Source organism: Trichosurus vulpecula, chromosome 5 (assembly GCF_011100635.1).
Source record: "Trichosurus vulpecula isolate mTriVul1 chromosome 5, mTriVul1.pri, whole genome shotgun sequence".
Classification (NCBI taxonomy): domain Eukaryota; kingdom Metazoa; phylum Chordata; class Mammalia; order Diprotodontia; family Phalangeridae; genus Trichosurus; species Trichosurus vulpecula.
This window is the reverse complement of record NC_050577.1, coordinates 116,021,481-116,035,171: the sequence shown is the minus strand read 5'-3', so window position 1 is coordinate 116,035,171 and position 13,691 is coordinate 116,021,481. Positions and strand designations below refer to the sequence as shown.

Sequence of the window (13,691 nt, the reverse complement as noted above, 5' to 3'; positions counted from 1 at the left end):
AGGGAGGGAGGAGAGAGAGGAAGAGAGAGAGAGAGAGGAGAGAGAGAGAGAGAGAGAGAGAGAGAGAGAGAGAGAGAGAGAGAGAGGGAGGGAGGGGAATTATGTGCCTAGAGATCATAGTTGAGCCTCTTGGGAGCTGATGAGATCATTAAATGAGATAGTAGATATAAAAGAGAAAAGGGCCAATGGCAAAGCCTTAGGGGACACCCACAATTAGTGGGTATGACCTGGATGAAGACCAAGCAAAATGGACTGAAAGGTGGTCAGACAGGTAGGAGAAAAACCAGGAGAGAGGAATGTCAGAAAAACCTAGAGGGGAGGTGGTATCTAGGGCAAGAAGATAGTCTACATTGTCAAAGGCTGCGGAGAATTCAAGGATGAGGAGTGAGAAAAGTCCTGCAGATACAGCAATTAAGACATTGGTGACTTGGGAGAAAGAAATTTCAGTTGAATTGATGAGGTTAGAAGACAGACTGCAGAAGGGGAGGAAGCAAGAAGATAAGAAGTGAAAGCATTCAGTGTAGATGTCTTTCTCAACGTGTTTAGCTGGGGTGTGCAGTGGTAGAGGACAGCTAGGTGTTGCAGTAGATGGAGTGCAGGACCTGTGATCAGGAAGACTCACCTTCCTGAGTTCAAATCCTACCTCAGACACTTGCTAGCTGTATGACCCTGAGCAAGTCACTTAACCCTGTGTGCCTCAGTTTCCTCATCTGTAAAATGAACTGGAGAAGGAAATGGCAAACCACTCCAGTAACTGTACCATGAAAACCTCAAACGGGGTCACAAAGAGTCAGACATGGCTGGAAAAATGACTAAACTGAATGCTGAATGTTGTATAGTGGGGGTGGGGAGAGAGATAGGTCAATGCAAGATCAAATGAGAGTTTATTAAGGATGGCGGGGATGTTGGCCTGTTTGTAGGCAGAGGGAAGAAGCCAAAGTGGGGGCGGTCTGACAGAGAAGATTGGAGGGGATGAGAGTAAGGATGCATGGAGAGATATCAGGCACAGGATGGGAACTCAGACCCCTCCGGACTCCAGATCTGGCCCATTTCTCTTGTTGCCTCTCATGAAAAAGGGGATGGTTGTGATGATCATGATGAGACAGATGCAGGTGTCACCTAGGAGCAGGGAGTGAATGAATCCCATTCTAAAGGGTCTACAGCTTTACCATTTACAACAGATGCGTCACACACAAAGCAGCTGCAACACTCCTGAGTGCAGTGGAACCAAAATAAATACTCACAACAAAATAAATAAAAATACAACAGAACATAGATAATATTAATATGTGGTTTTCTAAGTCAATATGTGCCCATGGGGATTCTTGTGCATGGTTTTGTGGTCCTTTATTTCTCTTTGAGTTTGACACAACTGTTTTAGAAGAATTGACTCATATGTATAGATTTTACATGTGATATATTATGTAATAAAGGAGAAATGTGAGAGACAATGCAGTGTTAGGGCTACAGAGCTGGCTTTGGAGCCAGGATGACCTGGTTCGCAGAGACCCACTCTGGCAGTGTGACTGTGGACAGATCACTTAACTTCTCAGTACCCCTCGACAACTTCCTGAGGCTATAGATTTCAGAGCATGTGAGGCCTTTTAGGGAGGCAGTTTCTTCTTTCGGCAGTTCCCGACTCTAATGAGATCACAGGCCTGTCTGTCTTCTAGGAGAGTCGGTGTGGCTAATAGATAGAGCACTGCCTTTAAATCAGCTCAGATTCTGCCTCCGACATAGCCTAGCTGTAAGGCCTGGCCTAAGTCACCAGGCTTCAGAGCCTCATGCAATTAAGACAGCATTGCTGGACGGTTGCTGATAGGCACTGGTTGGCAAAGTACTTTGCATATGTGATCTCTAGGCTGGAGATTATGTACATACATACATACGTATGTGTGTACGTGTATACACATACACAGTGTATACACAGAGCACTCCTAACAAGGAAAATCCCTCTTCCAATGCAAATCAGCAGCTGCATTGCAGTTTATGGTCTTATCAAGTCACCTGGGGTGTTGTATGTGTGTGTGTGTGTCTATGTGTGTGCGCGGGGAGGGGGTGGAATTAGACTAAAAAGTTAAGTGACTTGTCCAGAGTCATGTGGCCTTGTGTCAGATACAGAACTTGAACCCAGGTCTTAATGACCTCCCAGGCTGACCCTCTATTCACTAGACCATGCTTCCTATAGACTGTATATACTTAAGCATCATGGTGTAGAACACAGAGTGCTGGACACAGACATAGGAAGATCAAGATCAAATCTTGTCTTGACACAAACTAGCTGTGTGACCCAGAGCAAGCCTTTTACTCTCTCTCTGAGCCTCAGTTTACTCAAATGTAAAATGAGGAGATGGGCCGTATGGCCCTACCATTTCTTCCAACTCTAAGTCCAGTGTCTTCTATGAGAAGGATATTCTCTCTAATAGTCGAGATTGCAAGCTCTTCCATAATTTTCCATCGTATGTAATTATTGTCTATCTTCCCCCATGATCCCTCTAGAGGCTCCACCGCACGTGCTGAGGGGACTCCCCACTATGTCTTTTCACATGACATGGGTCCCAGTGTGGCATTTTGGCTGTCCAGCTGTGATTCTCCTCTCCTTCTACGATCAATCTTTAATCATAATCTCTTAGATGGTATTTTCATGCCAATCTATCAATAGACAAATATGTCTAACATACACGTAATATGAATACATGTGTGTATGTGTGTACCCCCGTGTGTGTATGCATATCTAGCTAGCTAGCTATATGTACACACATACATTCTCCATTTTCATCTGACTTTTGGTTCTCATCATGAAAAGGAAGTAACTGGGTTCTCATAGGCCATGCCAGAAAAAGCATAAACACGTTTTAGCAGGTTTTATCAACCTGGAAATGTTCTAAATAAAGGCCTGGTGAAAGACTATATATTGTTTGTCTAAGGTCCAGTCTGGCTAAATTTGGAGATTGGCCACAAGGTGACGATTTCTTTCAGCCACGGCATCTCACAACCCCTCTCCCCACCTGTGCGCACATAGACACAGACACAGCATACAGTAGTTTTAACCTACAGAGATGGAGTCATGGCTAACACTGACAAAAATCACCAATGTTGGGAATGTTGAAGCATGTGTGAGCAGAGACGCAGATATCCAATATCCAAAGATTCTGAGAACCCAGAATTACCTTTATATCATGGTGAGTAACTGAAGTAGGACTCAGGTGCAACCCACCTATCCATTTATATACACATATGTATATACGTATATGTGCATCTACATGTAAATGTACGTATATCTGTGTATGTATACGTGTATGTATGTATGCATACATATGTGTGTATATATATAATCTTAGCCACTTCTTACATCCTGTTACAAACACACACACACACACACACACACACACACACACACACACACACACATACACACACCAGCTTTCCCTTGGTCCCAGAAGGAACTGAGTTCCCTGCCAGGTCACCTCTATTGACAAACTGTCAGGCATGTGACTCCCTGTCTGCCTGTTAATTCCTCTTTCCCTCTGAAACTTCTCAAAGGGAATCTTCACTTGCTTGGCGCCCCATCTCTGCTGCCCCCTCCCAGTTGGGTCACTCAGCTGGTGGGGAGAAAGAAAAGGGGGGTGGGAGGTGGGAGAAGCTTTCCTTTTATCAGGCTGCCGCTTTCCTTTAAGTCACCAAGCGCCTTCAACATTCAAAGCACTGCGCCAGCGACACATGAAAGAGATTCTAATCACTACACCTAATTAGAGGGAAGAGTACATTGCGGAGAAAAAAATTAAGCGGCGTAAATATAATAAAAGGCAGTAATTAACAGTCCCACAAGGCGGATGCTGTGTTGACAGCTGAAGGATGCAGAGAGGGGAAGGAAGGAATCCGTTTCCCCATAAAAAAGTAGGCACTTCCCAATAGGGAATTGGTGAGGCCTAAATCCCCCAGGTACAGAACCCAGCTGATTCCATAGAAGAATCTACAGCAAAGAACCAGCATAAATATTCTCTCTCAGGGTCACTCATGAAAATGATTCCCTAGGGGTTACAAGAACCTGAGTCCTACATTTTCTTGGATTACTTACATGTAATTTTACTACGTTCTCTTTTGTACATATATGTTTAATATATATATGTATATATATAATTACATATAATATATACAAATTATCTATGTAATGTATGTACTCATCTATTACACATATACACACAGAAAGGAAGGAAAAACGAAATGGGGAAACCCCATCTCCCAACACAGCAGTTTATAATCTTAGAGTGCTGGCTGGGCTGGGGCACTGAGGTTTCATTGATGTCGGAAGGATCGCATACCCACATGTGCATGAGAGGCAAGACTTGATCTTCACTGTTTTGGACTCTGAAGCTGGTTTTCTCTTCATTCCAACAAGCTGCCCCTGACATCTGCAGACTGGGTGACCCTTGGAAAGTTACTTACTATCTCATCTCCCACCAGGCTGTAATCTCTACCCTCAGGTTGGTCTGAGGCTAGTGGACAGCTTGACCTTGGGAGGGTTGAACTACAGTCGGGTTGAAGCCAATCTGGTGCCTGAATTAAGGCCACCATAGAGAGGATGAAGTCCTGGGGAGAGAAGGGTCGTAAGGCTATCTAAGGAGCGGTGATCTGGCCCAGGTCAAAGCTTCTGCACTGTTAAGCATTGGGATTGGGCCCATGAGTGGCTGCAGTACTTCCAGCCTGGGTGAGAAAGGAAACTCAGCATCAAGGAAAAAAAAATCTCATTGCCTCAGGCAATTCTCTAAAATTATATGCTGCAGTGTAGGTACAGATCTGCATTGGTAGAAGGAGATTCTTCATTGGGAGTTCCTTGTAACACTAAAAGCACAAGGGATAGATAGACAGGCAGGCAGACAGACAGACAGGCAGACAGATAGATAGATGATGGATGGACAGACAGATAGACAGACAGGTAGATAGATAGATAGATAGATGATAGATAAGGCAGCAAGGACAAATCTCTCACCAGTGTGGTCCCAGGGCAGTGGTGCTAGGTAGAATGACCTAGCTCCCAAAGGGAGGGGCAGGCGCTTGCTGAGTAATACATACATATACATATACATACACATACACACACATACATATACACACATATATACATATACACATATACGTATACATATACATATACATACATATACATATACACACACACACACACACACATATATATATATATATATATATATATATATATATATATATATATATATATATATATATATATATATATATGTAAAACTCAGGACCATTTCTATGCTGCTACTGAATGTCTGTATGTCTCTCATCTTGCTGCCCCCAGCTGACCTGAGTGAGCAGTGGAAAGAACACCAATCTAGGAATGAGGAGATGTATGTAGAAATCTTGGGATCTGCCACTACCTAGCTTTTCACCTTGGACAAGTAACTTAATCTCCCTAGGCCTCAGTTTCTTCATCTGTAAAATGGGGATATTGGGTTAGGTTAGGTTCAATTAAATTCATCGTGAATTTATTAAACAAATGCTATGTGAACATTGAACTGGGTACCAAAGAAACAAAGACAACAACCACAACAAAACTGTCCCTGTCTTCAAGAAGTTTATGTTTGGTCTCTTTCAGCTTTGTCTTCCCCATTAGACCATAAGACCCTCGAAGGCAGTGACTGTATTTTGCCTTTTGTTGTATCCTTGGCACTTAATACAATACTAGCACACAGCAGGCACTTAACAAATGCTTACTGACTGACTGGCGATGATGCTGTAACATGTAGTTGGAACCAGAGCCCCCCATCCCAGCAGGTACCTTCCTTGCATTCCAGGGCCACGCGGGACTCAAGGTTGTCCATCTGCATCTGCAGCCTCTTCAGAGTGAGGTCACTCTCGCGGGACTTGCGCTTGTAGGCGATGAGCACAGCCACGATGAAGATGATGAGGAGCCCTCCGGCCACGGCGATGCTGACGATGGCGGGCAGGCTGAGAGGGCTGTCTGGAGAGATGTACACCATTCCAGGGGAGTACTCCATGCCCCCTACGCGGGCCTGTAGGACACATAGCCAGAAGTGGTGGTGGGCCGTGCGATTGGATGGCGACCAGGAGAGAGACTGATGTATAAGGAGGCTTGAGCTAAATTCTGTCCTCGTTTGATAATCGTCTTCATCTATTGTCTACTGAGGCCCAGGAGGGCTGGTGGGGGAAAGAAATGATGTTGGCAGTACCAGGCCATTTGTACTACAAAATCATACCACTAGTCACAAGAGAACAGGGTGAGAGAGTGTGGCTGACTTATTATACCCCATCCCTCTCTCTGAAAACAAACAAACAGAAAAATATTGAAGCGCATGGTCTGCTGAGGGGGGAAAGAAGTTGGTGGTTTCAGTTTTCATATGGAATAAACTACATTTCATTAGAGCTCTTGGAAGAAGGAGGAAATTAAATTAGTGTTTGGCACCACTTGTGTATATTCCAGTTTAAGAGGTGGGAAAACTGAGCATACAGTACCCTCGGGCTACCACTCTTGTTTCCCCCTCACACACAATATGGCGGTCTAGTCTGTACCATCCTATCTAGTGTTTCCTTCTGCCTTGAGTGTTTCTTTCTTGGTTCCTGTATGGATGTGTTTGTTTCTCTAATTCAACTTTAGGCTCTTTGAGGTCAGGGATCAATGTCTTCTTCCTTTTTTTTTTGTATCTGACCAGTACCTAGCACAGCACTAGCTATATTGTAGATGCTTAAAACAAACGTCCATTAACAGGAAGTGATGATAGGTTTCCCTTCCCTTGCCCTAATTGTCAGCCAGCACTTTCTCAGTTGGCAGAGGAAGCTGTTCAGACTGGAACTTGCTTGGGGAACGTATACACCAAGCACAGTGAGTAAAAGTTGGAGGGGCCAAAAGGAGAGGGCCTGAGAGGTGGGGGGTGTCAGCAGGGATGGCGAGATGAAGGGGCAAAGTTCCTGAATAGCCCAGGTGGTAGAGAGCTTTTCCCATGCTAGGTTTGGCCCCATGACCCCAAGAATGTTGACTTCGGACCAGAGAACTCTGAGCTGTCCCTTCTGCCCCTTGTCCCTCCCATCCCACTGCTCTGTCCGGGATCAGGTCGGGACAGGCTCACCATCACTTTGTGCCGGCCAATGAGGTTGGGAGATTCACAGAGCAGCTGGACATCTGACACTGTCACGGTGCATGGCTTCTCTCCGACCAACACGGTGTAGTTCAGTTTCATGTTACCCCCGGCCACGGGTGGGATCAAGTTCTTTCCCTGGATGGACAGAAAAACCCCATTCCCCAGCCTGAAGCTCCTCCTCCCAGCCAGAACTCACGTTTTGTAGGATCTTTGAATCCTAGGTGCAGAGCTAGCAGGCACCTTAGAGGGCATCCAGTCCAACCCCCTCACTTTACAGATGAGGAAACTGAGGCACAGAGAAGTTAATTCACTTGCCTCCATAGAGCTAGCCAGTGTCTGAAGCAGAATTTGAACTCACTTTCTCAACTCCCAAACTAGCACTCTTAACCACTCTATCACCCCGGGCACTTCCTAGGGGAGTATGAAAACTAATAACAGTTTGTATGATCAGGAGAGGACACCCCAACATTCCCTGGAAGCTACCAGAGAAATGGGCTGGGATAGGCTGTGGAAAAAAGAAGAAGCAGTGTGAGCCTCTGGCTTCTCATTTCCTGAACCCTGAAGGGTAGACCCCAAATTTGGGTATCAGCCAGCTAAACTGAAGTAAACTGCCTAGATCCATTCCTCTGAGTTGCTACCTGCTCTCCAATATATGGACTGAGGTCTTTACTTGTCAGGGATCAGTTATATCATCTGTAAAATGAGAGAATCATACTAGATTTCATCTTTAAGGCCTCCGATATATACTCTGCTGAGGGAAGAAAAGTCATGCCATGGGAATAGGCAGGGGTTACTACCTTCTTAACTCTGGCTCAGGAAGTATTTCCTATCTCTTTAATTTCATGCCTACCAACTTCCCCTTTACCTTCAGAATGATAGGGGTGCCAGGCTTAAGTTCCAAGATTCCTGAAGGGCCAAAGGCCTCAAACACAGGGTTAGGGTAGTAGGTGAAGTTGGTCTTGTTAAGGATCAGCAGGGACTGGACATTGTCTAGAATGAAACCAAACTCCTCAGGCCTCTCAGTCAGGTCAGATTGGTGTTCGGGATCCACAGCGAGGGCTGGAGCCTGGCAGGTCATCTCAGTAGAATTCTGAACCTCACAGACCTGTGAACAAAGAATCCCTCGCTCATTATACCAGCATCTCAGTATACAAATACAGAGTGTACATATATATATATATATATATATATATATATATATATGTGTGTGTGTGTGTGTGTGTGTGTGTACATGTATACATGTGTATATACATATGTACATATATACATATATATGTATGCATGTGTATATATGTATGTATGTATGTATGTATACTTCCAAGGGCGTTCCAGGCCAGGAGGATGACCGTATGTATAGAAACAGCATGGCCAATACCCTGTGACTCTCATTCCCACCCAAACTTCCCAGTCCCTCAACGCACATTGATGTGTTCCTTCCCTCCATGCTTGGCTCGGATCTGGGGGTTCTGTATGAGGTCCAGGTGTGTCCCCCAAACAACAATGGGGGTGTTTCCACTGAAAGGAAAGAGAATGAGGCACGTGAGTCATTGCGTTCAGAGAAGAGGCTGATGACTGATAATACTCATGTTGAAAAATAACCATGAGGACAGTAATCTTCAAACTGAATAACGATGATAATGACGATAAGTAAGTTGAATAATAAGGTTGATGCTCAGACTCCACAATAATGATGATGATGCGAAGGGTAACCAGATGAAAGATAAAGAAGACGACATTGCCACCAATTTCTATCTGAGCAACCTTGGGCACTTAACCTCCCAGAGCACTGATGATTTGTAAGGTCCTGACAACAAAATTATAATCCTATGACAGAGCTGCTCCTCTGCCATCTTTACAATGACTCTTTCTTCCCAATCTCTCTCCAGGATAGGGATTCATTCTAAGGCAAGTGGGAAGACCTAGTCTGGGCTTTCCTTAAATTTACATTCCTGGAACCTAGGCTGGTCTCATCTCCAACTCTCCAGTCCAAGAGATGAATCAACATCATAGAAGCACAAAGGACAAATCTTAGAACAAGAGGGGAGAAGGCGACCCTCTTCTCATCTGAGATCTCAGGACTGACTCTACCCTTCACCTCTCACATCTAAACTACCAATGAATACTTAAAATGGATCAGAAAGCATGGTTCTTGAGGGTTTCCCAAGTGCCAGATTCTAGCCTACCTGTGGCCCAAGAGGTCACAACATTTCCAGCTGCAGGGCCAAGGGAATGGTGAGCTGATAAGAAGTAGAAAGGATGTCCTCATTTCTGCCTGTGTGGTTTGCTATTTTTTATTTGAATTAAAAAGACTTTTTTATTAAATTTTTCAATTAAGCATTTTTCAAAGGAACCTAGAGCCATGTATTTCTCACCTAAACCGACTGAGATGACTTTCAGCTTCCGATATAACAGCCTTGCCTGAAGGCAGCTGTACATCTCTAAGGAGTACCCTGATGCCTAGAACAGCCTTTCCCAACCATTTTCATCACTTCACCTAAGACCTTTCCGGGTTTTGTGGGAGAGCGGGAAATCACCCTCTTCTGTTCAATGTCATGTTACAGTTCTGGAGGTCAGAGGATCCGAGTTCAAATCCTAGCCCTTTCATCTATTATTTATCACTTATGTGGCATAGGCAAGTCACTGTCTCTGTGGCTCAGTTTCCTCATCTACAAAGAGAGGGCCGGACTAGGCGATCTCTAAGGTCTCAAATTGATGATTTTGTATTCCTTCTTCTGCACCTCGTTCACCCATTTAGCAAACTGTCCGTCTATATCCCTCACTCTTAAATACATTACGTCAGCCAGCCCTCTCCCTTGGTATGGCCGCACACAGGAGGTTCATAACTTTTTGTGGGTCATGGGTGCCTTTGGCAGTCTGGTGAAGCCCAGGGACCCCAAAGGGATGTTTTTAGATACATGAAATAAAATACGTGGCATTACAAAGGAAAACAATTATATTGAAATACAGTTATCCAAATACATAGGAAAAAAAATCTAAGCTCACAGATGCTAGGTCGCTCTAGACCCCTCCCCCCATCTTTCCTCTGGCAGATGAAGCTACGATAAAACACTGAGATGTCTTCTTGCCGATGAAGGTCTTCCCTGTGGTCTGGCTGTTCTTTCTTCCTCTTCTTCCTCCTTTTTTTCTGCCATCACCATCATTACCATTATCATCACCACCAGCACCATGATCGATACTTAGCAGCTATCTCCTTAACTCAAGCTGTTTCTCTCTAATACAGACCACATGCATAATGCAAACCTTATCACTCTCAGATTTTGTTTCCTTAAGCAAAAAAAAAAAAAAAACTGTTTGGCTTAGCTGGGAATTTAGAACTTGTCAGAAAGCTTTGTCTTGATGAGCTCATTTCTCAAGGTTGGCTGCATAGAACCAGAAGGTGCGGTACTATTATTTATGTGGCTAACGGGCGGGGGGGAGCTGTGAATTAAACAACAAGTGAATTCAGTGGACAACTTTTCTGCTTACGGCACAGAGATGGGGATGGGGGGTGCGGGAGGGGTAAGAATGGTACAAAGCCAACATCTTGGATATTCAGGGTACTGGGTTCAAATGCCGCTTTGGCAATATGTGATGTGATCTTTTGTTCCTTTCCCTTCTGAATCAAGGTGATTGCCAAAACTATCAGACTTTACAGAATAGCTACAAACCTGATAAAAACAAACGGGTTTCACTATGTATAGGAAAAGGCCATATTTCAATTAGATTTAAAATATTCCTTACCCAAAATAGCCCTTAGGATCTCAGATTCACGGGGTAACTTCATTAGCCAATCCCTCAGTCCAAAGAGCCTGCCTTGATGGTTCTCTGGCAGGACAATGCAGGCAGGACTGACTCTCTTTTACGTTGGGATGCGAGGAAGGGCTGAGGTGGGGGTGAGGAAGGGGTACATAGTGGCTTGAGGTGAATTGCCTAGAGGCCTGGGGTCAGAGTTAGGAACAAGGGGCCTGAGTTCTTGTTAGAGTAGTTTCCCCCCCATCACCTATCCCAAGAGTGCTCTCCACAGTCCATACTCACAGACCAGACGTGTGTCTGGAGATCACAATCTCCCCCGATGTCTGGGTGAGGGGTGGAATCATTTTGGACTAAAATCCTCTCCCAAGTTAGAAAGCAGAATCCAAGAGCGTTAGAGCTAGGAGAAGTCGTTTTCATGAAGAAGGGTGAACAGTGGGAAGAAGAGCCTTGGGCTTGGAATCAGGAGTTCTAGGTTTGAATTTCAGCTCTGACATCTATCAGCTCTGCGACCTTGGGCATTAGGGGCAAACTTTATTATCTCTCTGGGTCTCAGTTTCTTCTTTACATTGAGGAGGTGGGACTGGATAATCATTAAGGCCCCTTCTGACTCTGAAAGACTAAGAATGAGGGACTGAGGCATCGGAGAGCCCAGAGAACTCTAGTGTACTTCCCAGGATCACACAGATAGTTTGATGTGGTCAGAACTTGAACCCAGGCCTCCTGACTCCCAATTCAGTGTTCTTTCCCCTGTGCCACATTGCCTGGCTCCTTTCTTTAGGATTATTTGAGGTGTTTCACACACCTGGTCTCTTTCTCATGATATTCCTGAGAACAGAGGAAGGGCATGGATTAGTGTCTCCATTTCTGGGAACTCCAAACTCCAGCTCAGATGTGGGTCATGAAACCAGTTAGTTGTGGATCTAGAAAGGGGACCTTTGGCCCAGCCCAAATCTGAACCTTAAGGATGATGCTTCCAAGTTCTGTTTTCATCAGTCTTCAAACACCAGGGCACTTAAGAGGGCCCTTGTTCAAAATGAGGCTTCTAGTGGGTCTTTATGGAGATGACTTGACATCCTCCAAAATAAGGAAGGAAGGAAGGAAGGAAGGAAGGAAGAAAGGAAGGAAGGAAGGAAGGAAGGAAAGAGGAAGGGGAGGAAGGAAGGGAGAAAGGGAAGAAGCAGGGAGGGAAGAAAGTAAAGGAGGGAAGAAAGAAGGAAGTGCCCACCATGTGCCAGGCACTGTGCTTGTGTTCTATAGATATTATCTCATTTTATCCTTACAATAACCCTGGCAAAGAGGTGCTATTATTATGCCCTTTTTACAGATGAGGAAACTGAGGCAGGGAGCAGTTAACTGACTTGTCCAGAGTCACACAGAGAGAAAGTATCTGAGGCTAGATTTGAACTCAGGTCTTCCTGACTCAAGGCCCTCTGAGGAACAAAAGCAGCAGAAGCTTGAAAGGTCTGGTCATTTGGGGAGCAACCTGTACCAACTCTGAGAGTACCCACAAAATAGGGTGGCTATTTAGAGACCTCTGAGCTTTGGAGGGTGGAAACCAAAGGGTGGCAGTAGGACAATACAGAACCACATAGCATAGAACTACAGCCAGAGGGGCCTTAGAAGGAATCCCGTCCAACTCCTTCATTTTACAGATGAAACAGACGCAGAGATACGCCAGGGCCACAAGGCAGTGTCAGAGGATGGATCGGAACTCAGGTCTTCCTGACTCCAACAAGGTGAGTCTTACCTGATGATGCTCCACTCAGGCTCAATCCTCAGGATGGTGGGGTCCTCCACGTATTGGAAGTAGAGATCTGCATGGATCTTGGCCTTGTCCACCTGTACCAGCACCTTCGACTTTTCAGCCACCTCCTCTGAGGAAGTGGTGTTGCAGATGATGTGTGATGTGGATCGCCTTGGGAGAGAGGAGGAGCACAAGGCCATGGGAAAGGGGGCTAGAGAGAGGCGGGGTATGTGACTCCTACCCCCACTGCACCCCAGTCTCATGCCACCACATCAAGGAGACCACTGGGGGTAGGTTTGCCTGGGACCCGTAGCTCAGCAGGGTGGGCGATCCCACCTTTGCAGATGCCATTTGTCCATGGTACCATACTATGTATGCCCTCCACATCCCAGAATCCCAAGTTCCAATAAAATAAACATTTATTGAACTCGTTGATTAGATCTGAACTGGAGTGGTTGCTGTTGTTCAGTAGTTTCAGTCCTGTCTGACTCTTCACGACCCCGTTTGGGGTTTTCTTGGCAGCTCATTTTACAGATGAGAAAACTGAGGCAAACAGGATGAAGTGACTTGCCCAGGGTCACACAGATCTGAGGCTGGATTTGAACTCAGGTCTTACTGATTCCAGGCTTGGCACTTTATCTACCACTCTATCTAGCTGCCTTCGAACCGGAGCAGTGGGCACTGTTAATGAGTCCTAACGTCCTGAGTCATACAACAAAGCAGAAATACCATCTAGAAGTAGTGATCAGAAATAGCTGGGCTTAGTTCCCCTGGGGAGACTCCTTCTGTAGCTCAACTTGACTACTACCAACTTAGTGACTTGTCACTACCCGAAGCTCCCACAAAGGTCAGTGCCACAGGGAAGGGGACTGTTACCTGTAGAAGAGGCAGGGCTGGCTTCCAAATGTCACCACCACATTGCTGCCTGCATTCAAGTTGGTGCCAGTGATGGTCACTTGGGTCCCCCCAGACATGGGCCCCCGGATGGGCTTCAGGTCAGACAGGGTCAGCGTCTGAGTAGAGAAAGACTCAATTAAGAAGGTGTAGAGGAAAAAGCTCTGGAATCGAAT

General features: G+C 45.3%; 1 protein-coding gene across 2 annotated transcripts in view; it reads right to left on the bottom strand.

Annotated features, from left to right (window-relative positions):
- The window catches only part of PLXNA4 (plexin A4), a 139,008-nt gene that overhangs the window by 72,945 nt on the left and 52,372 nt on the right, over positions 1-13,691 (bottom strand). The window contains exons 10-15 of one of the 2 annotated variants that reach the window (XM_036760468.1): positions 13,498-13,634; positions 12,625-12,792; positions 8,546-8,639; positions 7,990-8,229; positions 7,113-7,259; positions 5,807-6,041 (exon numbers count right to left, since the gene is read on the bottom strand). In XM_036760468.1, the coding sequence (XP_036616363.1) occupies positions 5,807-6,041; positions 7,113-7,259; positions 7,990-8,229; positions 8,546-8,639; positions 12,625-12,792; positions 13,498-13,634 (1,021 nt within the window). The remainder of the gene's footprint in view (positions 1-5,806; positions 6,042-7,112; positions 7,260-7,989; positions 8,230-8,545; positions 8,640-12,624; positions 12,793-13,497; positions 13,635-13,691) is intronic. The other variant, XM_036760469.1, reaches the window with a different exon arrangement.